Source organism: Protopterus annectens, chromosome 7.part0 (genome assembly GCF_019279795.1).
Source record: "Protopterus annectens isolate FY-2018-M chromosome 7.part0, PAN1.0, whole genome shotgun sequence".
NCBI classification, from domain to species: Eukaryota; Metazoa; Chordata; order Ceratodontiformes; family Protopteridae; genus Protopterus; species Protopterus annectens.
Genome location: NC_056739.1, coordinates 974,941,894 through 974,968,422, shown reverse-complemented (window position 1 = coordinate 974,968,422; position 26,529 = coordinate 974,941,894). Strand labels below are relative to the sequence as shown.

Here is a 26,529-nt window from a genome sequence, read left to right as displayed (position 1 = left end):
TCAGTTCAATACTTAGCACACTTGGCATTCAGAAACACTTTGCACATCATGGTAGCCAGACCTGCATAAACAGTGCACACACATGCTGAGGTGCGAGGACCAATTCAGAGACATAGTGAGCAAATCACAGCAGGCACAGAGATGTCATAGGCAATTATGTGCAAATTATTGTAATAATGATAATGTGGGCAATGGAGGATCCAAATAAGGGTAACAAATATGGAGGCCGTGGGCAAGATTCAGAAATGCATATATTTCTCAAGACAAGATGCTACTGTCAGAGTTGTTGACTGCAGTAAAATCCTAGAGTTATGGGAGACAGGCCACATAGTCCTCCATTAATAAATATGTATAAACAAGAGGCTGTTCTCTTTGCTGGGAGTCATGGAGGTGTATGTCATCAACCTTGGTGCTTCAGAGTCATGTATCTGTGGCACACATGCCATGCTCACTCTAACACAGAAATAGCAGACCACTACTGTGTAGACAGAAACACCATGCAGGAGCTGGCTGATATATATGGCTGTCATACGCAGGCTCATGGAAAGAGTGCAGTTTTCCTTCATTTGGATACCAACACATTTGTGGCTTTGAGAATATTAGCTACAGGGACCTTTCAGTGACCAGTTGGAGACACAGTGGGTATATTCCAGACATCTTCCTCAAGGATATTCCACTAGTTTCTCAATGTCATGATACAGCATGGGGGACAGCATGTGCTGTTCCCACACACACCACATAGGAGAGAAGCAACATCATGCAGTTCCCTGAAGTACTGAGAGCCACTGACTGCACTTACATTGCAATAAAGGCCTTACATGGGGAGCAGGGATACTAATATACATACAGCAAGAGGTTACTTGGGGAACAGGGACACTAATATACAAACAGTAAGCGGTTACACTCCATCAACTACCATGTGGCCTGTAATGCACAGGACATAATATACAATGTGTCAGCAGGCCACCCAGACAGTGCACACAAGTGCCATCTCTGGCATATGTGTAGCTCACATTAGCAGTTTGTGCAGGTTTTTTCCCCACAGAGAAATATTATTGATGATGCCAGATACACTCTGGAGCCATGGTGAATGACACTGATTAAAAACCCACACACCATGGCAGAGAATGAATACAACAACACCCAGTCACAGACCTGCATTACTGTTGAATCTGTTTGGACTACTAAAGGCCCACTTCCAGCTGTCTAGAAGTCTCTGGTGGTACCACACAAGGATACAGTTACACAAATACAGTGAAAGAGAGAGACACACACACATACACAGACATTTGGGAGGAGGAAGTCCTACAGTCAGCTATGAAAGAGGGGCATGATGAGGAGCCTGTGAAGAGCTTGGTGCAGGGGATGACTATGAGACAGATGTGGGTGCGATACACTGACACTCACCAAGAGGCAGCATCTGGTTCATAACTATGGGCAAGAATAAGCATAGGAAATAACAGTGAAACTGATGCATGCTATGCTACATCCAGGCTGTGGTGTATCATGCACTGTGCATTAGACACAGCCTACCTAGGTAACTCAGTACTGAGGGCAGGGCACCGTTGTATTCATATACACAGGTTAAGAGGGCCACAGTGAGAAGTGTCAGCAATGGGCAGTGTGTGTGTGAGTGCAGATAGGAGTGTGTGTTAATGTTGTGCAGAAGTCATGGATGGGTGAGTTTCAGGAGGTAGGGACAGTGGCCAGACAAGGGTGGTGTCTCTAATGTCTTGTGACTAGGTGGTGATGGACAGCACTGACCTGTGTGTGTGTGTGTGTGTGTGTGTGTGTGTGTGTGTGTGTGTGTGTGTGTGTGTGTGTGTGTGTGTGTGTGTGCATGCGCGTGTGTGTGGAGACAACTCCAGTAAACAATGTAACACTGTGCTGGGTTCTGATGGACAGGTCTAAAGCACCCACAGCACATTTATACACTAGCCATTCTTGTCCCTGTCAGTGGGGGTGCCCTGTTCTAGAACAGTCACAGGCACAATCTTCAGCATGCACAGAAGATGGAGTGCTCTGTGAGTATGAATGGTGGGTTGAGCTGAGTTGTGAAATGGTATGGGGATATAGATATCACTTTAAAAGAGTCTACCACTCAGTATTCTCAGCACAAACACCTATCTACATCTGCATCCACGATACCCTGTAGTGCCCTCAACGGATGATGGTGTTGAGGTGGTGACATTATGAGTCCTTTACCATGCCATCCCCTTCAGTGGTAGGCTTTCTCACTGTTGGCAGAGGTGGGCCAGCCATGGGAAGTACAGTGGCTATGATAGGTGGCTGCACAAGGGATCTCCAGTGTAGAGATTCCTTATCCTGACAATTCATAAGGCTGCACAACTAGCCAAGGCATTCATGTAGACCATGTACCATCCCAAACTCCTCATCTATGGCTGCACTGGTTTCTACTGTCCCTGTATAATGGCCCTGCACAATTACTGCATAGTGGCCACACAGGCAGTCAGATCAGGACAGGGAAATACACATGGCTTAGCTGGCCACCAGCACTATAAAACCTCTTGCTTGGTGACTCATTGGTGACCCTGCTACTGGAAATGAGAGTGTTCCCTGGGTTAATATGTTGGCCTAATCCTGTCTGTAGGTTGCATCCTGGGTTCAAGGCGTGAATTGCATATGCACAGGAATTGTGTCCATGGAAGGGTGTGGGAGTATGGATATCACTTTACCAGAGTCTACCACTGACACTCTGATCCCAGACTGTGTAAGGATTTGGCTGCCATCACCATTAGGTCTAGACAGTTCCACAACATCAAGCACATCTATATCCATAGTGGAGGAACCTGGCAACATGGTACCTGTTAACCAAGAAGAATATTATGTCACCAAACGAACCTCCGTAGCACTTTACCAGCATAGACCACGAAAGACGGATGGTTTAAACACTAAATTCTTTAATACACCAGTTCCATACATTCTAAAACAAGAAATTTCATCTCTGTAAGAACCTCTTCAAACCATTCCATACCAATGGCTTGTGGAATAAAATAAATCTTTAACATCTACTGTATAAAATACATTCCATGCAGGTATAACTGGTTAAATCTACTCTTTCTGTATAGTAATTTTATCTCTTTGGTCCAACAATACTGGTGGTCCTTGTCCAAAATATCTTTTCATTCTCTTGGTTGATAGTCCCCATATCTGAATGGTACCTGTTAAAACACAAACATTACACAGTCTAAGAATGAACCATTCACCAACTTCCATAGCCCAGTGAAAGCATTCCTATATATCAGAGTGCTATGGAAAAATACAGTTAAGCAAACTGACTTAGTACTTGTAAGCCCAATGTTCCTGTAAAAACAAAGAGGTCATGCTCATTACTTGTGCAACTCAGAGTTGAACCAGTACTCTGGAAAGTACCACATATTCAGACATGTTCAGCTAGGGCAACTCTAATGAATATGTAATTAGCCCTATGTAATTCAGCAATCAAATGCAGCACTCTACCATGAATACCTGAACTGTTTGGACCCCCAGAAAGAGATGTCAAGAATTCCTCAGTGTCTGTTAATAAAGATTCTTATTGGTGGGATCCCAGCTGTAGCCCTAAACCGCTATGCCAAGTAAGTTGCTTTACTGCATGCATGTCCAATCATGTCAGCTACCCTCCTAAGTACCTTCTTATATGTCTGATTTTGGCCAGCAATGCAATGACCTCCTGGATAAAGTCCAGACAAACACTCACACACACGCACACATACACATGCACACACAAACTGCTTTCAGAGGTCGGTATACCAGTTGAGTGTGCTGTTCAGAGGGGGATACTGTGCTTGGCAAGCACTATCTATGTCATTGTCACAGAGTTTATAAAACACTGGCAATGAAATCCTTTGCTGTCTGGGCTTGTAGCACTTTATAGTTTTGGGGAATATCAAGATGCGCTTCACCATACTTATATCCCCACAATTTAAACAGTGACAGTATGTTTGCAACTGTGGCCTGTTGTCCCTATGCTATGCCTGTGCTTCTAAACAGAACTGCTACCTTGACTCCTGTTATCTGTGGCTATCTCTTATGTAAATATGTACATAGTATTATTATTCTGTACTAATTTGTAACTGATATTCCATTGTATGCATATTGTACTGCAACTTGTTGTACTTATTATTGCCTTTATAAACATGCTGTTTTGTCTTGATTTATTTGTATGTCCCCTTGGCTGAGCCTGCACCTCTGGGATTATCACTAAATTGTGCTTCTGCACACTCATACTCACATGCATGTCACATGCACACAGCTGGGATTCAAGAAATCTGTAGATGCAATCATAAAACAGCTCTCTCCCCACTGGCACCGTCATTTCTACAAGCAGATTTCTATTAGTTAAAAAAACAGGAATTTCATAGCCCAAGCATTAATTAATAATTACCTTTGAGCCACATTGTTCCTCTTGGCATCTCTGTGGTAGCCCTTTTATGGTCGTGGTAATCATGGTTCTGAATCCCAAGGTCAGTACGGTGTTTTGTTACTGTAATTATATTTCCAGTTCTTGATAAAATTATTCATTGTTAACCAGAGTTTTTATTTTACTTCATTATCTAGAATTATTCTTAAATTATGTTAATTGCAACATACCACATATAAAATACTCTTATTATTTATTTTTCAATAAATCTATTATTTTATATATATCACAGTCATCCAAATTGTATTGTGTGAATCAGGTCTCAAATAAATAATCTATATGGCTTGAAATATTAATATTCTAAATCCCTGATCAAAGAGTTTGTATACATGTGTGTAGCTACAGCTATACATGTATATACACACACAAGTATACATGTATATACATGTATACATGTATATACACACACAAGTATACATAGATACATACATATAATTTGTCCTGCAAAGATCAAATTTTATATTCATCAACCTCAGCAATGTTTAGCCACATTAGTTGACATGCACAGATGCATGAGACAGACAGTCACTGGGGTAGGGGGGGGGAGTCTGCTCTTTCCATGGGAATTGTGTGATTTTTGGAGTTAGTATATATAATTAGCAGGGGGTGTGGTGCCCCCTCACATGGTGGTGTGGGGCAGGGAGGTTGCCTCTGCAAAAACAAAACAAAAAAAAAAACTTTAATTTGTTTTACATGTTCTGAGGATTAGCCTCAGAGCCTGCATTGTGGCATGTCGACATGTTTTTACTGTGCTGACATTAAGCATATCGACGTTTACATGCATAAACTATTGATAAATTTATACACACATACACACACACACACACACACACACACACACACACACACACACACACATATATATATATATATATATATATATATATATATATATATATGGGTCTACTTCACTTTATCAAATTAGCACAACACCAAAAAGCAAATCATCGAGATGAGAACTTTAAACATTTACAAGAACAATACTGCACAACATCTAACTTACAAGATCGAACTGTGAATGGAGATCGTGGTACAGACAGGATCGGGTAATTTACCCTTTTCTTCACTCTAGTGAGATCTCAGAGTTGGTATATATAATTTGCAGGGGTATGGGGGTGGGGGGCTTACCCCATGCAAAAACATAAAAAATGCAAATTTTTGTGTCACATATATGTATATGCCCCAAAACTGTGTTAGTTCTTTAATTAGTCTCCCTGTATCTACCCCTCCGCATCTACATGCCGGGTGCGTGATATGTAACATTGGCAATATTGTTATGCTACTACATCACATATGATGCAGGAAGACTGTTTAATTTAAAAACAGTAAAAGCCACACTTAGCTGCTAATGCCATTGCAATGTGAACATACGCCAGATTGGCAGATTAAAATTATATGAAATTTTTTACTGCAGTAGACTTAAATAAGAAATTGTCACTGAATGATAAAAACATCAATCATATAAATATTATTAAATGAAACAAACCCAATACTATCATGCAAAAAGGAAGATGGCTTCCTTCCAGTAATGTACATCTAGATTCTTCTACTTCTTTTGACTTTTCCCGGTTAGGGATCACCTGTCTGCTCATGACTGGCAGTAGAGTTTTAAGGTGTCGAGTTGCCAGCCCAGAGCCCAACCTTCCACGGAGGGCACACACATGCACACACTCATGCCTAGGACCAATTTAGAGTGTCCAATCCACCTACATCCCTACCGGCTTTGGGATGTGGGAGGAACTGCAGCATCTGGAAGAAACCCACGCGACCACAGGGCTGACATGCAGGCTCCACACAGAAGGCACCCCAGCTGAGGATCGAACCAGAAAACCTCTTGCTGTGAGACAACAATGCTAACCGCTGCACCACCATGGCCGCCAGCTGTACATCTAGATTAAGATAGAAAATCAGTCAGTTTAAATAGTCCTTTCAGTATAACTGCTGCAATATACTCTAAATATGGCCCTAATGAGATTTAATACTATAAATTAAAAATAGTGTCATTTTTTCATGGACAACTATTACCTTTGCTTACAACCTATATGACAACTGAAGTATTTACAATAATGTATGGCAGAAGGGCTCTATTCATTACCAAGTGTTCAGAACTGGAAGCTGTTAAAAATTTAAAATGATCTGTGTGATGGCCGGTCAATATCCCACCGGACTGCCGCCAATTATATGACCTCCCTTATTATCCTGGGTCAGTAACTAAGGAACTTCAGTCCTCACTACTGACTCCAGTATGAGACTGCCACTTAAACAAATGTAATATTTCACAATTTTCCTGGACTATATACCTCTGTCCCCCCAAATGTATTTTTCTTATTACGCACTTCAGAGCAAAATGTCCCAGTTTAAGACCTCTGATACATTCACACAAACAAAAAGTTAAATCTCACACATTCAAACACCTTTGAGAAAGCCTGATACAGATTTCAAGCTGTGTCTCTTTCTCAGAATAAATACAGGAAACACTGCCACCAATCAGAGGATCTTCCTGCCCTTCAAAATGGGTGTCCAATTATAAAAATTAATTATCAAAATAAATGCTAGCTCTGACCAGAACAGCCAGGTTTCAGTGTGACCTGGAGAGTATCAAACAGGTAGAAACACCTTCTAATCTCTACAAAAAAAAAAAAACAATGATTTCCAGCCACAATGTAAAATAACGAAAAACATTTAATAAGTAAAATGATTACAAAATTGAAAATCAATAACTCTCAATAAATGTTAGAATTCAACCACCAGAAATGTAAATCAAACCACAGGACAGGAGTCCATTATTCATAAAAAAATCTATCTTAGCAACTAAACTTTCCTGATCTAACCAAGGAAATACTGTCCCTGATCTACTCTAAGATATAATAGCAAGGCCAAGGCAAGCTTACAGTTTTCTTGGTGAGTTCTCTTTTTCTTGGTGTTCACTAACTGCTCAGTACTTGACAAACTACTCATCTTCTCAGTCTCAACTGTCTAATTTCAAAATATCAGCTGTAAAAAAGATTATTTTTCTGTCAATCAGCTATTTAAATCATCTCCTAACAAGGTACATTCCAATAACATCACTCACTGCTCAGCTGATTCTCCACAGTTTGAACTTTAGAATGTCCCTCTCAAATGTACACAGTTAGAAGTGTATCAAAGTAGTGACAAAGTATTTAAGCAATTGGAAATTTAAGTATGGTACCTCAGGTCTATGCTATCCTTAGAGTAATGGCAAACAGACAGAAATTAATCATCGTCATCAACATAAATTTCAGAATTCAAATGCACTTGATCAAGAAAAGTTGCTCAATACTAAAATTTTAATAAGGACATGTAGTAACTCAAAAGTTATAGACTGTTGCCTGACTTTATGGTGTACACTGATGGAACTCTGACTGGAGGTGACTAGAGTTTGATTAGTTACCCAAGTACTAGAGGAGTCAGACAGGGAGGGACAGGAGTGATGAAGCATGGCTCATTCACCTCCGCCTAGGTAAAGGATATTTAGCGGGCACTCAGAGAACACATACGGGAAGTGGAATTCCTCTGGTGTACATTGGAGAAACCACTTCATGAATGAGGCTGGGGCTGCTTGCTGGCAATGCTTCAATGCTTCTTGCAGAAGTGAAGAATGACCAGTATGGTCAGTCCATTGCATGCCCCCCTTCTGTCCCCTTAGCTGTTTGCATGCAGAAAGTTAGGATCATAAGTAAAAGAAAAGCCTTCAAACCTCCCAAATGGCTACCTTAATGACGGCACCTCTCAGCCAATGTTTCCTATTGGTGATAAGAGAATAAATAGGTTGATTGGCCAAGATGGGCTGATGATCAGCAGGCAGTAGTGACAAAGAGTTAAAAATCTACAGACTGGGTACAGGAATTGGTCACTTGAATGCATAAGCTTATCACTACCTCATTTATTAAACTAGCTAAACAAAATCATGTATAGTATATGAACCCCATACAATATCCATACATTCCAACCTAATAGCTTTTCCTGTTGGTATTCCCTGCCTTTTTCATAATATAACACTGCACTGTGATTGGAACATTACTGCAAATTCACATTTCTGTTAACCAATACAGCTATCTCCCAATGATTACTTGTAGAGACAAACTAACAAATAGGTCTATAGGTGAGTACTAGGCTAGCTGCCCTTGAGGGCCATTTTAAGCCTAGCCAGTGTCCCTTTTTGTGCTCAAATTAACCTATCCCACTTGGTTAGAGATTGGCCTTACTTATCCCATGGTCAATAATTATATATTACCCATAATGAGAATAACTGGGATCATACCATAGATAATCTGAGGGGACACATAAATGGGATAAGGAATTTAGGAGCTACTTCTGCTCATTAGTAGTACATGGGACAGTCCTGGGGTAAATTTTTCTGTTTCCCATACATAGCTTCAAGTTGTGCTTGAATATGAACAGGAATGGACTTTGTTTTATGTGGATGGGGATTCTGTTCCAGAGCAGAGGTATCCTCTGCGAGATATACCTGTCCCTCCAAACCATTCTGTTGATGTTGCAGAAGAAGTTTATATCCCTAGACCAACTATTTCTAATCTTATCCAACTTGCTCATGTGCAGTAAATCCATCAGCACTGGGTCAGATGATGCTTTGTATTCCAGACACAGGTCACCTCTTAGTAATCTGTAAGATACAGAGTATAGTGACAGGACTTTGAGTTGGTCCATGTAAGACATGTTGTTTAGGCCTTGTATCCTTTTGATAAGGTTTCTCTGTGGGCATTCCGATTGTTTCATGTGTCTGGACAGATACATGCCAAGGGGGCATCATATTCAATTACTAGCCTAATAAGGGAAAGTAAAGGGGGGCAATGACATCCCTAGATCTAAATGCAATCACTTTGTTTATAAACTGTGCAATTCAGAAGTACTTTCTTACAATGATGGACACATGTTGATCAAAAGTTAGGTCACTAACCATATAAGTTCCAAATCCTGAACAACTGGGTCAACTCTCAGGGGTGTATTGTTAATGTGATAGTCCCCTGGGATAGATGAATTCTCAAAGGGTACAGTAATGCATTTGATGGCATTTGCTTTAAGTCCATGATCTTGGCATCAGTTATTTATTTGGGACAAACCTTCCTGTAGGATAGCAAAGTCATTTGGGGATTCAGTGACTGCTCCCAGCTTGCAGTCTTCTGCAAACTTAGTCAGCTAAAGCACTTTGGTATTTACTTCTACTACAGAAAAGTAAATGCCAAACAAGAGAAGTCCTAGCACAGAACCCTGGGGGAATCCACTGGTGATTGATTTCTTTGTGGAGGTAATTCCCCTATTTTAATTTCTTGCATCCTCTAAGCCAGTGACAATCATGTGGGTGACATAATAGTTTATTCCCAGTTTATTTAGCTTTTCTACTATGCCTCAGTGGGGAATTGTGTCAAAAGCTTTGGCCAGGTCGAGGTATATAATATGTGTGCACTTTTGCCTTCATCAATTGCTTTGGTGACCTTTTCAAAAAGTCCACCAGGTTGAGTAAAGCATGACCTGTCCTTGCTGAATCCAAACCAAGACAGGTCCAGTGTATGGAGGTTCCCTATGCCCTGAGTGATTAGTTCCATAATAATTCTTTCCATGACCTTGCATGTAAGGTTGGTCAGACTTATGGGTCTCTAATTGCCTGGTTCTGTGGAAGTCCTCCCTTATGCAGGGGAAATGACTGCAGCTGTTCTCCATTCACTTGGTACAAAACCTGTATGAAGGCTGAGACTGAAAACGTTTTTAGTTATTAATTATACCTTATTCTTTTCTTCTCTGGACTTAACAAATTTCTCTGCATATCCAGTTTATTATGGTTTATTTTACTATTACATTTTGAACAGTTATCTTCTGTGCTAAATGAACATTGACTAATGTAACATACAAGGAGAACCTTTAATTTTATGACAAGCCATAAACTGGTCTTCTAAAATTTTCAGATATGCACTCAAACATACTCACTCAAGCACAGACTGTGTCTCTGTGGTATAGTTGTCACATTAAGCATGAGAGCTGTACCACTTCTTTCCACACTGGATTTTCAAATGTATTTTAATAGCTAATAGGAAATAACCAATGTACTTCACTTTCTAAGCACAAGTGGATACTTAGGCACTTCATTCAACATCAGTAACTTAACTCTAGACAAAGGGTTCCTGTTAGCATGGAACCTGAAGTAACTGCAAAACAAATTATGCATTACAGCACTTCTGTGCTCCTGTTCTTTGCGGCACCTCATTTATTAAGGAGAATAAAACTGAAATCCAATGTGTCTACTATTGTTAATTATTACTGTGACGACCCACCACTGGACCAGTAATCAAGAAGCCTCAATCCTCACCACTGGCAACAGTGGGGGACATACACTGTGAGGGGTCCTAATGGAGAGATGAAAAGTCAGCAATTAAAGGAGAGTACTAGTGCTGAAATTGAATTCATCCTCAAGTCTTGGTGAATACCTTCATGATGTGGACCCTGTTTTTCACAAAATCTCACCAAGGCAACACTGATATATAGACTGTATTTATATAGGATATATCATGGACAGAAGAAAGTTAAAAACAAGAAAAAGATAGCTGGGTGCACAAGACCCAGGGTAAAAAAGTGCCCAATCCTGGTAGGCTCACTGGTGCCAGGAGTGGAAAAAATGACAGTGTATAATCCTCAAAATATGGAAATATTCCTACAATGGGGCTAGGTCAGACCCAGGGGTAGGATGGCCCCCCTGTTGTAGAAGGAAGTACCAGTCCACAAAAATCACAAAAACTGATTGGCCAAAGAAGAGCCATAAAGACGATAGAGTGGACTATTGAGGATAAGAAAGACATGTATTGTTACTATTATGTAAAAAGCCCAGACTTTCCAGACACAAGATATGCAAAATGATTAAGAGAGAAATTAGAGGAAAGAAAAATACTTCTGCAGGAAAAACTGTCAGAAGCTTCAAATACACATTTGTGTTAACTAATAGAACAGATTTTTGAAAAACAGTACATAGATCAAGAAACTTTGATATGTTTAGAAAAAGAAGAATCTGAGGAAGTGTGAAAATATAAACAACAAAACCTAGAGATATTTGAAAAATATAAAAAAGAAATATGGACATGGGAAAAAAAGAGAAATTTGATATGGTGCAATATTTATGCAAAAGAAAAAGCCAAGTTAACTAATATAGAGAAGGCAGTCTCAAAGATATTCGAAGAGAAATACAGGCAAAGGCATCCAGATATGGAAAATTTCACAATAAAAAATTAATATCACAAAGGTGTAATGCGGAAAAGAAGATTAGTAAAGCAGAAGTTAAAGAAATAGAAGTTGGAGTTACAGAGTGCCTGCAAAGTGAAGGATTTAATGTAGAAGGTCTAACACAGACTACATCACAGTATGATGGAGTGAGTCCCCAGAATAAGGAAAAGCAAGAAGATCAGGAGACATGTGAAGATGAAATATGGACATGGGAAAGTAAAAGAGATTTAATATGATGTAATATTTATGCAAAGGAGAAAGCAAAACTAACCAATACAAAAAGAGCAGCACCAAAGATATTTGAAGAGAAATACAGGCAAAGGAATCCAGATATGGAAAACTTTACAATACAAAAAATAAAAAGACTAAGAGGAAAAGTAGAAAAAGAGATTAGTAATGGAGAAGTCAAAGAAATAGAAATTGAGGTTATGGAGCAGCTGCAAAGAGAAGGATTCAGTGTAGAAAATCGAATGCAGAAAGCACCACAACAGGATAGAGTATTAGATATTCAAATTAAGGGAAAACCAGTAGAACAGGATGCAATTGGTCAGGTGCCATATCAAGATATTTTGCAGCCTTCCACAGGAAACCAGTGTAAATGTTCACTTGAAGCTAGACAGCAAGGAAAGGAACAGGAAGCTATGGAAACTCTGATGCAGTCAATGTTGAGGCGTGATAGGCCAGTGAGTTCCCATATGACAGAGCAACAGATGACACAGGATGAAATTGAAGAGAATGTGCTTCAGGAAAATGCTATAGAACTTTCTATAGAATGCCCGCAGGAAATGGAAAACAAGGGATGTGCCCTCAGTTTGGAAGAAGAAGAGCTAAGAGAAGAGTTGCTTGATTTAATGAAAGTGGATAGATATATTAAGATCAATGAGTGAAGTCAATAAAACCCAAAAAGTAAGAAGTTTGATAAAACAAATGAATGCAGTAATTAGGACTGTCCATAGAGATTCATGTTATATAGCAGAAGTAAACAGGATATACTACTGTGCTGCTAAATTAATAAGCAATAAAGTTCTACTACAAGATCACAGGTAGTGAGGGAAAGGAAGGGGAGACATTGAATACCATCATGGAAGTATCAAATAGAGGAAACTATAAAGCAATTGAGACAAGAAGTTTCATTGCTAGAATATTATAGAAGAGGGAATGGATCAACAAAAATACTAAGAATGATAGATGTGATTAAAGCAATGCACAGTATTAGAACAGACCAGGATCTATCATGCACTATCACAAATAACATACTAAAGATTTCAGCACAGGCGGAAAGACTCAGATGATACACAAATAAATATAAAGGAAAAGTACAAAATAAGCAATTTATTGATGACCCAAAAAGGTTTTATAGAGAATTGGGAAATAAGGTAACAGGAATTGAAAGACTGCCAAAAAGAAGAAATGGATACATTTTGGAGAAGTATCTATAAAGATCCTCTGGAACATAACAAAGATGCTAAATGGATAGAAGAAGTAAAAGAAAGAATAAGAAGTTTATAGGTACAGGATATGAAATGGGATGATGTAACAGCTAGAGAGACTAAAGCAAAGGTAAGAAAAGCCAATAACTGGAAAACCCCAGGCCCAGGCATAATACCTAACTTTTGGTTAAAAGTATTAACATCTTTGCAGGAAGATTTTGTCATGAGTAAGAACTATTTATATGTGCACCCTTAACAGATACCAACATGGCTAACAACAGGAAAAACAATGCTCTTACTTAAAACTGAACCTGCAAGCTACCCTAAAAATTATAGACCGATAACTTGCCTTCTGATGACATATAAACTATACACGGGAATTGACGCCGACAGAGTTTAGTCATTTAGAAGAAAACTCAATTATGGCAGTAGAACAAAAGGGCAATAAAAAAGTCATATGGAACAAAGGATCATTTGTTGTTAAATAAAATCATAGTGGAGAACTGTAAAAAGGGGAAGAATATGAGTATGGCATGGATTGACTACAAAAAAGCATTTTATAGTATCCCACATTCATGGATAAAAGAGTGCTTGAAAATATATAAGATACACCCTACACTGACCGCCTACATTACAGTAACCATGAAACAATAGTAGACCACTTTGCAACTAAGCCATGATAAAGGGCAGATTATTATCCCAGGGATAAACATTCAAAGGGGTATATTCCAGGGTGACTGTCACCATTGCTACTCTGTCTTGCCCATAATCCATTAACCTGTTTACTCAACAACTTAGGCGATGGCTACAATTTGGCTCCTAGAAAACAACAAAGTCTAATGACTTCTCACCTTCTCTTTGTTGATGATTTAAAACTGTAAAGCTCATCAGATGAGGAACTGAAAGCACATCTGCAGGTTATCAAAACTTTTTCAATTGATATTAGAATGTCATTTGGTCTTGGTAAATGTGCCAAAGTAATCTTTAAAGCAGGAAAACTGCAGCACCGGGAAAACATCAGTTTGGGATAAGAATGTGAGATAAAAGAACTTGAGCAAGAGGGAGTGTATAAATATTTTGGAATTGATGAAGGATCATCAATAAAACATGAACAAATGTGAATAAAACTCAGTAAGGAATACTTTAGAATACTTAAATTAACCCCGAGAACAGCATTGACATCTAGGAATAATATCCAAGCTATAAATCAATTTGCTGTTCCTGTCCTAATGTACAGTTTTGGAGTGACTGACTGGCCCCAAAAAGTGTTGGATAGAGTAGATATTAAAACAAGAAGGATGCTTCATGCTCACCAAATGATTTATAAAAATCAGTGTATACCAAGATTATATATTCCCTGTTCCGAAGGAGGGATGGACCTTCTTGAAATTGATTACATGTATAGATCTGCAATCATGGGACTCCACACATATCTACTGACCTCACAAGATACAAATGTAGTGAAAATTTTGAAAAATGAGGAGAATAAATCTGAGATGACTTCTCTGCTTAATTTAGCATAAGCATATCGACGCCAAGCAGGAATGGAAATCAAACCAGAAGTAGATAAAAACCAGGCAACAACTGAATGTGCCAATAAAACAAAAGAAAGAATATAAGGTGAAGGACCAGATGAGAAGGTAAGAAATGTAGAAAAAACATAAATATAGTTGTAAGTATAGAAAACTTCTGGAAGAGCATCATGTTGATTAGGAATGAATGCGGGAATGGTTAAGGAGAGGCGAATTCAAACAAAGAAATGAAAGGTTAATATTGGCAGCCCAAGATAGTGGGCTACGTACACGCTGGTTTACAAAGTCCATTGAACATGTGGGAGAAAATGACAAATGTAAGTTTTGTAAAACCGAATTGGAAACGATCACACACCTTGTTGCTGGTTGAGAGACACTAATGGCAGAAGGACTGTATACTGAAAAGCATAATGATGAGGTGAGACTGTTGCACTGGGGATTGTGCAAACATTATGGTATTGAAGTGGCTGAAAAAGACTGGAAACGAGCCAGAAAGCATAATAAAAAATGATGAAGTTTATATTACATGGGATCATCCATTATCAACAGTTCAAAAGATAGATGCTAGAAAACCGAATATAGTGGTTCAAGAAAAGAACACAAAAGTAGCATTGATCATTGAAATTGCCACACCCAGTGACTATAGTGTCTTGCATACAGAGAGACACAAAATCATAAAATACCAGGATCTGCAGGCAGAAATATCAGCAATGTGGAAGAAAGATATTCACACAGTTCCAACAGTAGTAGGAGCAACAGGTCTTATAAAAAAAATTTACAGTCTTATTTAGATATGTTACCAATCCATGTAAACCCAAACGAATTGCAGAAGGAGTCATTACTGGGCACATTGTGGGTGCTGCAAAGAGCACTACTGGCTGACATCAAAGACTGAAACAATACTAATTTCATGAACTTTAATCATACTTTGACTTAGGAATGGGGTATTAGAAACCCAAAAGACTTGGAGAAATTAAAAAGGGAGGATAACAAGGTACACACACAGTATTACCAGATGCAGCTCTCTGCATCAAATGCAATTTCCCTTAAGAGCACACAGAGACCACAGTAAGTCCGGGACTGGTTTCTCCCTCTTTCTCCAGCTCCCCAATAAGACTACCCACTGGTACAGCTATAGAGTTGATATCTCAGCTGAGTGGCCAAGTCAAGACTTGCAGCACCCTCTCTGTTCAACCAGTGCTTCATGTCCCTGCCCAAGTAGCTGACACACATGTTTTGAGGTTTGATTTTCACACACACATGCACACGCGTACACACACACACACACACACACACACACACACACACACACACACACACACACACACACACCACACACACACCTGGGAAAGCCTGGCACAGGTTTACTAGCTATGCCCCCTTCTGCCCAGAATATAAGGTTATCACTGCCACCAGTCAACTCTTTATCAGGTACTTTAAGACCCTTAACAAAGGTATCCAATCTTACTGTGTAATATTAATACAAATGGTAGTTTGCGCAAGAGCAAGGCTATTGTCACCAAAGAAATATGCAAGTCCTCCCAAAACTTAAATATCTGTACATAAATCAGCCACAATGAAAGGTTTAAGTATATAAACCAAATAAATGAAAAAAACTGGCAGGAAGGGTCCTAAGGAACACCAAACAGAAAGATGTTGAATAAAAGCAAACTTTAATACTGAATAAGTCCAATAAATCCAATAAAATCGATGTATAAATCCAATAAAATCGATGTGAGCGCTTTCATTAAAACAATGTTAACTTTATCAGGCAAGTGTCAATGTGCACAGCCAATGTTTAAATATATTTTAAAACCTTCTGACACATTCTGTTTGGACACAGAAAACCAGCTGAACCATGAGTAAAATGAGTAGATGTAGTTAACATTTTGCTAACTGTTATAACAACACTTCACTTTAAAAAATATGTATATACACTAAAAATAATTCTAAAAGGTGAATGTTTGTAAAAAACTGAATTAGCAAACCAAGATGAACTATTAAAAAGTTGATGTCAGTATCATAATAGTCAAACTTTAAAAATATTTTACAATTTAGGTAAAAACATTAAACTTTTTATCATAATGTGCTTGTGCAGGATGGCTAAGTTTGTACTATTTTCTTCCTTTCCAAGGCCTTTAGTTTTAAGATGGTAACTGATGTCCTGTCATTAATTCCAGGCCATTTGTCTGCATGCAAAAGGATCTGCCATCTCAATTCTTTTAACTCCAATTGGAGTCCCCAGGGTAACTTGTCACCAAAGGTAACATGGTCAATAACCATAAAACTGAAGCTGTTGCTATTGTTGTCATGAATGTGCCTAGCCAGTGCATTATTCATGTTACTTTTCCTGATGGCATAGTTGTGTTCATAGATCCTTGCCTTGAAATATTTGTCCGTTTTACCTAAGTAAAACACTGGGCACTGGTCACATGTCGCCACATGAACAACTGCTGTGGAAGAACAATTGTACCTCCCTTTTACTTTAAAGACCATGTTGTTAATAGAAAACTTATTGCCAGTATTAACCTTGTGACACCATTTACACAACTCACACTTATACATGCCGTGTTGTTGTGTCCCTTTCTAAGGAGGTCTTTTAAATTCGGACCTCTTCTGTATGTTATTAATGGTTTATCTCCCAAGTGAGTTATGATATCTCTATCTTCCATTAAAATATCCCAGTTTTTACTAAAAATTAACTTCAAGTGGTAAGAATCAGAATTAAAGGTGACTGTTAAAGATCTAAGGAAGGGGCTTATATTCTCCTCCGGTCTATTCATCCCTATAGCAGGTGGACTGTTGTCAAGGGTATGGACACCAACTATAGGCTTGAAATGGCCTATCTTTCTTTTCTGTGTGACCTCATCAATGTGCTCGTTGACCAGTTCTGCTGGATAGGCCCTTCTTTCAATCATAGATTTCAAGTTGCTACACTCAACTGTAAAATCCTCTTCCCCGGAGATCATACGAGTGGCTTGGACAAGTTGCCCTTTTACCACAGACCTCTTCTGGTGGTTGGGGTGAGAACAGGTGTAATGCAGAAAAAAAATTAGAATAGGTTTATTTTCTGTGAATCCTTGTAGCGTACCTTCCAGTAAGTGTATTTTTGAATAAGTGTACGTCTAAGTAGTTCATATGGGTAACGTCAATTACCCAAGTGAACCCCAAAAATGTGGTTGTAGCATTGAGGTACTGTAAAATTTCATCAAGCTCGGAAGAGGGCCCCTTCCAAATTAAACTTATGTCATCCTGAAATACAACTTGACACTAGAATAAAATCGGAATTTAAAAACAAAGTTCCTCTCCCTGTATGCCATGACCATATTCGCAAATGCCCCTTCACAAGCTGATCTCATGGCCACTCCAGTTGTCTGCAAAAAGTATCTGTCATTGAAAGAGAAGTAATTCTTTTTTAAAACTAGTTCAAGTAGTTCTAAAATTAAATTAATCTTCTCCTGGTTTACTTTATGTTCTAATAATAAATCGCCAACCCAATCAAGGCCAATGCTGTGTGGGATGACAGTATACAAATCCTTGACATCTATTGTGACCCAGTAAGTCACTCTCATTGTACTCAACTCTGTTGACCTGCTCTAAAAAGGTCCAGGAATCTTTGCATATCTGATATTTTTTTGTAATATTTTCTTGAGCTCGTGGTCTAAATATTGGGCACAGGCCGTGGGGATGGAATCCCCACCGTCAACTAAGGGTCTCATAGGTGGATCTAAAAGAATTTTGCGGGTCTTAAGGATTCCAAAACACACTGGGACCCTTGGGCTAATAATGTTCAGGTAATTGTATAAGGAAAGATCTATCCTTCTCTCAAGGAATATGTCAGTTAAATGACCATAAATTTTCTTATATGCAGTGTTCAATTCGTTTAGGGATACCTCTATGTAATTTGCTGTGTCCAGAATCGATAACATTTTTGCTGTGTACATAGAAGTGTCCATGATTACCATGCCACCCCCCCTTGTCAGGTTTCATTACTCTTACATCATGTTCTTGTAGAGTTAATAACCTGTCACGTTCATTCTGAGTCATATTGACAAAATTACGTGCTTGCCTATGTTTGTTCTTATTTAAATAATCTAAATTGTATAGGTCAAGTTCACATAATTTCTCATGTTTGCCAGTTTAGGATGTAGAGGGGGGTTAAAGGTGGAACTAATTCTAAAAATGCTACTGGTGTTAGTGTTAGTCTGCAAAATGGTGTCCTGCATTAAACACAAATTCAATTTCCTTAAATACATTTTTATATCTATTAATGTGTCTACAACACTGAACTTTTTACAAGGTACAAAAGTCATTCCCTTTGAGAAGAGGTTGGCCATGGCCTCATCAATAATTAGCTCAGACTAATTATACAATGCAAAGCATGAAAGTTTGCTATTATTCAACATTTTTGTGTTTGGTGTTCCTTGGGACCCTTCCTGCCAGTTTTTTTCATTTATTTGATTTGTTTCTTGCCTTTGACATTTTCCAAAGGTTTAAGTGTATTTAATAATAAATAATAAAAGAACAAGACAATAATAAATATATATTCACAATGACTTCATAGTTCAAAACTACATTAAATATTTACAACAACATTGTAGGACAATCTCAAATAAATAAATAAAATATCTAAACTAAGAGCAAGGCAGATGAGGTGAATAGATAGTCTAGGTGTTGTCAGCTCAAAGACAGAATACGGAATGCTGTGTCTCTCTATGAGACTTCTTAAATTAATATCTCAAATATTCCTGATGGGATAGCTTGCAGAATGACATCATTTCTTGTTCCCAGGTGAAACCCCTCACTGCTGGAAGCTAGCAGTATTTAGCATCTACCTGTGAAAATACATAGACGTCAGATCTTTGGCAGATGCTGGAAGTCATAAAACAATTTTAGTAATTAGTTCACCCCACAGATGATACAGACAGTTTCATAGTATAGACATTTTGTCTCCTGCTGCACTGAAACTGAAAGATATCATCTTTTATTGCATAGCCTATAAAGTAATTTAATATCAGCTATTTTTCTGAAGTTTTGCTGGACTGAAATTAACCTCCTGTATTCTGCTTCCACTGTTAAAATATATACATTTAAACAGTTACAATAGTGCATGTACAGTTTTGTTCACTTTCAGCAAGGCACACTGTGGATACATTTCAATTTCAAACAGCACTTTGCAAAAAATGTTTTCAACACACACTTCTGTATCAGCAGTTTGATATACACGCGGCATACAGTTCTAATACATTTGTAACACAAGTATCTTATATAAACCATGCTGATATTCACAAATAACATATAATTATTTACAAAATTCCAGATAGCTGTGCTAGAAGTACTTCCTTTCATCACACTTCAATATAAATCATGCTGATGTTCACAAATGACATATAATTATTTATAAAATTCCAACTAGCTATGCTGGCAGTACCTCCTTTGTCACACTTCTTCTCCCTTTCATCATGTTCACATGGCACAGTGTGTGCCCCTGCCTCCTGCCTAGCAGTACTACCATGTAGTTAACATCACTGACCTTCCTTACCACTTTGAAAGGTCCCTCCTAAGCTGCCTGCAGCTTGTTGTGACTGACAAGAATGAGAATCATTACCTGCTGCCCTACAGCATAATTTTTAGCTTGACCATTCCTGTCATACCAGACCGTTTCCTGCTGTTGAGCTTCTTCTAGGTTCTCCTGGGCCAAGCCTATGAGTTACCGGAGCCTTGTCCTGAGGTTTAGGACATACGCCACAACAGACTCTTTGTGGGATTCACACTCATCCTTCCACTCATTACGAATCAGATCTAGACACCCCTTCAACGTATGCTTATACAGCAACTCAAAGGGTGAAAAACCTGTGGATTCCTGGGGCACCCCTCTGTAAGCAAACAACAGATGTGGCAAATATTTGTCCCACTCCCTCTTGAACTGGTTTGCAAATGCCCACAGCATGCTCATTAGTGTAGAGTTTAACTTTTCCATCAGACCAGTAGTCTGGAGATTGTAGGGGGTGGTCTTTAAGTGCTTCACCCCACACTGCTTCCAAAGACAAGCTAGCACATCTGACATGAAATTGAGACCTCTGTCAGTCAGTATTTCTTTTGGGACACCTACCCTGCTGAAAATCTCTAACAAGGCATTTGCCACATTTTCTGCCTCAATGAAGGACAAATGGTAGCATAATCTACTACCACTACGATATACATCTTCCCTGTCGAACTTAGGGTACTCAGGAGCCCCACAATATCCATGGCTACCCTCTGAAACAGCTCCTCAATCACAGGCAAAGGCACCAAAGGAGCTTCGACATTATTTCCTGCCTTGCCTACTTTTTTGGCACTGCTTGCAGGTCTTGCAGTAGCCTGTTACATTTCTGGAAATCCCAGGCCAATAAAAGTTCTGCATAGTATGCGTCCTTGTATGCTTTATGCCCATATGACCTGCAAAGGGAATATCATGTATCATGGGCTATGGCTAGAACTGCCAGATGGTAGGCTCTGGGCACTACCAACTTCTGTATTCTTTTACTCTGTAGCACGCCCTCAGGGGTCCACTCTCTATATATATATAGTCACCCTTTGTCCCAGTATACAGATTTCTCTTTTCCTTGAGAATCAGGCCCTCTCTGGCTACCTCCCTCAAGCCCTGTAATATATGGGCTGAGATCTGAGCCTGTGTCAACTCTCTCTTTGCAACACTTCCCATATCCCCTTCACAGGAAGTCTGGTATCCTCTGACAGCAGTGCCTCACTGTCAGCCTGGGTACTACTCCACATCTCTGCCCTTGCAGTCACTCTGTCCAAGGGACCATCAGTACACACAAGCAGCTGTGGCTCACCTTCAGTCTCACTGCTGCAGGGTAGCTCCCTCCCTGAAGTAGCCACCTCACCAGTCCTGGCTTCAAGTGTGTGGTCTGTCTGAGTCCCCCCCCCCCCCCAAGACTACCAGACCTATATGCTTGTCTCCAAGCCTGACTGCATGTGTACTGCATTATCAAAATTATTCCCTATCAGAACATCTGCAGGGATATCCTCAAACACACCTACTTGCTTGCTTGCTTCCTTTTACACCCTCCCAGTCAAGGTAACCCTAGCCAAAGGTATTTGGAATGGAGTCTCTCCTAAAGTGCTGACTGGAGTAGACTGCCCATGCAAGTAGTGCTCCTCTTTAACCACTACAGGCTTCACAATGGTTATGTCAGAGGCTGTGTCTCTCTTAGCACTGGCCTGCTTCTCATCTACTAAGATAAGATATAAACCTCTTGTGGCAGTTTGGTACCCTTGTTGTCTCCAGACAACTTAGTGCTGGCATTCTGTCATTTCCACTTACTGGCTCTCCCACCTTTTGTTCCCCACCTTGCCTCCATGGATATCTATATGATACATGGCCCCACAGGTTACATTTAAAGCATTTAACCCTAGGACCTGGACGTGTACCTGAACTAGTGGTTTCCCTGGATACTGGTGGACTTTGTTGGAACAGTTTATGCTGACCGCCATGGGTTATCTTAGATCCATTAGCAGCATTGGGTATCCCTTTCCTGTGCAGTGATGTCCTGCTTGCTATGTATAGGTCTCCTTTTTCCCCAACTCATCTGCTGTATTACATTATCTATTTGCTAACCAGATTCTCATGTCCTCAGGCAAAGTGTTAAGGGCTTTTTCCCTCACCAAAAGCTCTGCCAGCTGCCAGCCCTTCAAAGGTGGTGACCTGACACCCTTACCCACCTATGAAAATAAGTGCTTAACTCAGCAATATATTCACACACACTTTCATCTGTCTTGCATCTATGCTCATTAAACTTTTTTCTATAAGCTTCAGGTGTTAAATTAAAACACTCTAATAAACAAATTTAACTGTATTATAACTTAAGCAATCAGTATCAGACAATTTTGAAAAAGCAGTTACAGCTTTACCATGGAGTAAGGGGGTCAAAAACTGTACCCAGAGCCCTTGGTCAACATTATACTGTTTACATACCCTTTCAAGCATATGAATAAAACTATCAAAAGTATCACCCTCTGTAAATTGTGGAAGAAATTTACTGACCTTTGTTGCTTCTGGAGTTCAGTTATTCCCTTCCTCATTACCTTCATGACTCTGATGAAGAGTCAGCATCTCCTTTTTGTGTTGCCTCTGCCTCTCATTTTCTTCAGCTTCCAGAAATCTCAGTCTCTTTGCTGTTTCTAACTCCAAATGCTGGAGCCCCTCTGCTGATTCTGCTCCGACTTCCAAGTGCCACAGTCTCTATGCTGATTCTAGTGCTAAACATTTGGCCTCCAGTTCAAAACTCTTTAACTCCAGATGGATTTTTAAGTCCTCTGAGGCAAAGCTGAACTGTCCATTTTCTGACAGTTGTACATCCCCAATGGCAGTCTGGTTGTCCTCCTAGTTTGGTCTGTGATGCAGCTGTGATTAAGGCTGTAATCATTTCTGCTTTAGTCAGGTTGGCATACACCAGTCCTCTGGCTTGGCACATCTCAGCCAAATGACTCCATGTCAGCTTGTCATACTCCTCTGCTGACATCCTTACCTGCTCTCCCAGACTAACTAAGCTAATGAAAAAATAAATAAGGCTATTGTGATATGAAACTCTGAATGTCTACCATGTGGTTGCTTGAGAGTACAAATGCCCTCCTTAGTGACCACTGTTTACAGGCTACAATAATTCGATAGCCACACCACTGAATCCCAATATCTGGATATCCCACCACTGCCACCAATAAATGTGATGACCCACCACTGGACCAGTAATCAAGGAGCCTCAATCCTCACTACTGGCAACAGTGGGGATGTACACTGGCAGGATGGCAAGGTATACACACAGCATTACCAGATGCAGTTCTCTGCATCAAGTGTGATGCCCCTTAAGAACACACAGAGACCACAGTCATTCCAGAGATGGTTTCTCCCTTTTTCTCCAGATCCCCAGTAAGACTCCCCACTGGCACAGCTACAGAGTTGAGATCTCAGCTGAGTGGCCAAGCCAAGACCTTCAGCACCCTCTCTGTCCAACCAGTGCTTTGTGTCCCTGCTGAAGTAGCTGGCACACACACCCTTGGAGGTTTGATTTACACACACACACACACACACACACACACACACACACACACACACTTGGGAAAGGCTGGCACAGGTTTACTAGCTATGTTTACTTTTGCCCAGGCTATAAGGTAGTTATCACTGCCACCAGCCAACTCCTTATCAGCTACTTTAAGGCCCTTAACAAAGCTTGTCCAATCTTACTGTGTAATATTAATATTAATACAAATGGTAGTTTGACCAAGGGCAAAGCTATTAGGAGTGACCCACAGTGTCACCAAATAAATAAGCAAGTACTCCCAACATCTCTACATAAATCAGCCACAATGAAAAGTTTAAATATATTTAATAATAAAAGAACAAGACAATACTAAATATACATTCACAGTGACATCAGAGTTCAAAACCACAGGAAATATTTAAAACAACATTGCAGGACAGTCTCAAATAAATAAAGAACAATATCTGAACTAAGCTTTACTATATTGCTGACTGAATCTAAGAGAATTATTATGCCCTAATTAACTTAACAGTAAGGCAGAGGTGGTGAATGGATCTTCTAATTGTTGCCAGGTCAAAGACAGAATACAGAATGCTGCATCTCTCTAATAGACTTCTTAAATTAATATCTCAAATATTACTGCTGGAATAGCTTGCAGAATGACATCATTTCTTGTCATCTGATTCTATCCCAGGTGAAACCCCACTGCTGGATGCTAGCAGTCTGTAGCATCTACCTGTGAAAATACACAAACCTCAAATCTTTGGCAGATGCTGGAAGTCATAAAACAACAATAGTAATTAGTTCACTCCGAGGGCAATACAGAAAGCTTCCTAGTATAGACATTATGCTGCAATGAAACTGAAAGATATCCCCTGGGATTTATTAAACTCTGTGCATGAATAGTGCTATTCCTGCATGGAGTGGTTTGTGTCTGTGTAGAACAGCAGCACGCCTAGCATATGCATGAAGGTGTGCTGCTGTTTAACCTACACGGACAAAAAACATGAATGAGTGCAGGGGGCATGTCCTTGTAGTGCATGGACACTAAACTCACCCACTGCACTCAGAAAGTGCTGTAAGGCACTTTCTAAGCTGAACTGGCATAATATTAGAGCTTTGCTCTAATATTATGCCAGTATTTCAGTGTCTGCAGACACTGAAATGATAAAATGATCATTTCAGTGTCCACAGACACTGAAATAAAAATAGCCATACAAAAGCAATGCAGGGGATGTGATACACCTCCTGCATTGCTAAAGTGCCGTATTGCAATCATACCTCTCAACCTCTCAGCAGAAGAAATTGGACACAGCCAAAAATAATGGGGAGGCAAAGGCCCCCCAAATAGGGACAGATTTAAAATAGTGCTCTGATAAACCACTAGAAAGTGGTTAGAATAAAAGGAGTTGTGTTAACATACATTTTCCAAAGAATATGAGTCTTAAACTCAAATACTGGTCATCATACCTCTCGATCTCTTGGAGCAAAAAATCTGGACAAAGCCTAAAATGATGGGAGGACAAATAGGGACAGATTTTAAATATTGCTCTCACACACTTAGAAAGTTGATATATAACAGGATATGCATTAGCAGGAGTCCCTGAAGGCTAGAAGCCTGAAAGCTAAATCAATGCCAGTATTTCACAATTGCAGTCCAAAGTAGTTGTCAGAACACCACAATGCACACCCATATAACCTAACAATATCATAATAATATATAAACTTTTTTTCCAGTAGCCTAAGGAATTTTTAAGTGTAGCTAAGTGGGCGTGCATGTTATGGCCATCCGTTTAGCATAGCTTAAACATCCCATAGGAGCTAAATGCAAATAGACAGATGAAATTTCCATGGGGAGGTAGTGTAGTGGTTAGAGTCATGCCTTTACAAGTAGGCATTCACAGTTTGACTCCCAAGACAAGCAATTTACTTTCCAATATGAAAGTAGTGTTAAAATTATTTTAGTAAAAAACACACCTCCAGCAGCAAAAACGACCAAGTACACAGGAATAGCTGCAGAATAGCCAATAACAAGTCCACCTGTCCACAGTAAAAATGATTTTATTCGATAATACAAGTTTAAACAGACTTTAAACCAATGTGATAAGCACTTTTGTCACTAGGACTTCAACAGATCTAGTGATACTCCATACAAAAGGCTTTAAATACATCTAATACACATCATGTGGCTATCAATTGGTTAATTACCATTTAAAAAAAAATATATATATATGTATATATATATATATATATATATATATATATATATATATATTTAATTAATTAAAACTGTATGACTTAAAATACAATTATGTTTTCCATGTTAAAACATGTATACACACATACACAATACTACCCTTACCTACCCAATACACTGATAGTGGATTATAAAATACCAGCCCTAAATTTTAATTCAGGTTTAATGCTAATATTTTCATTGAGCCCTGGATATAAAATTGAATTTAATTTAAATTGCCATTTGGATTCTGCCCTCAACAATAAATTCTTCCAATCACCCCCTCTTACATTTTTGGGCACAATCTCCAAAATAGCAAACTTGAAATCATGGTTGGGGTGTGCCTTAATATGTTTGCTTAAAGCATTTTTATCATCATTCTTACTTATACAATACAGGTGTTCGTAAATCCTGCGGTTCAATTTTCTTTCTGTCTTCCCCACGTAATAACAAGAGCATACCATACAGGTTGCTAAATAAACCAAACCTGTAGAAACACAAGAACCTTGTACTAAAGGAACAACTAGGTCAAATGGCTCTATCTTAAAAAATTCATTTTCGTTAATAAAAGAACAGTAGTCACAACATCCACATTTACGGG

General features: G+C 39.2%; 1 protein-coding gene across 2 annotated transcripts in view; it reads right to left on the bottom strand.

Annotated features, from left to right (window-relative positions):
* LOC122806815 (protein fem-1 homolog B-like) overlaps positions 1-4,500 on the bottom strand; it is a 263,391-nt gene extending 258,891 nt beyond the window's left edge. Inside the window, exon 1 of one of the 2 annotated variants that reach the window (XM_044077554.1) lies at positions 4,406-4,500. In XM_044077554.1, the coding sequence (XP_043933489.1) occupies positions 4,406-4,468 (63 nt within the window). In that variant the 5' untranslated portion in view covers positions 4,469-4,500. Of the gene's footprint in view, positions 1-2,696; positions 2,803-4,405 lie in introns of those variants that run through there. The other variant, XM_044077555.1, reaches the window with a different exon arrangement.
* Between the last annotated feature and the right edge of the window lie 22,029 nt (positions 4,501-26,529).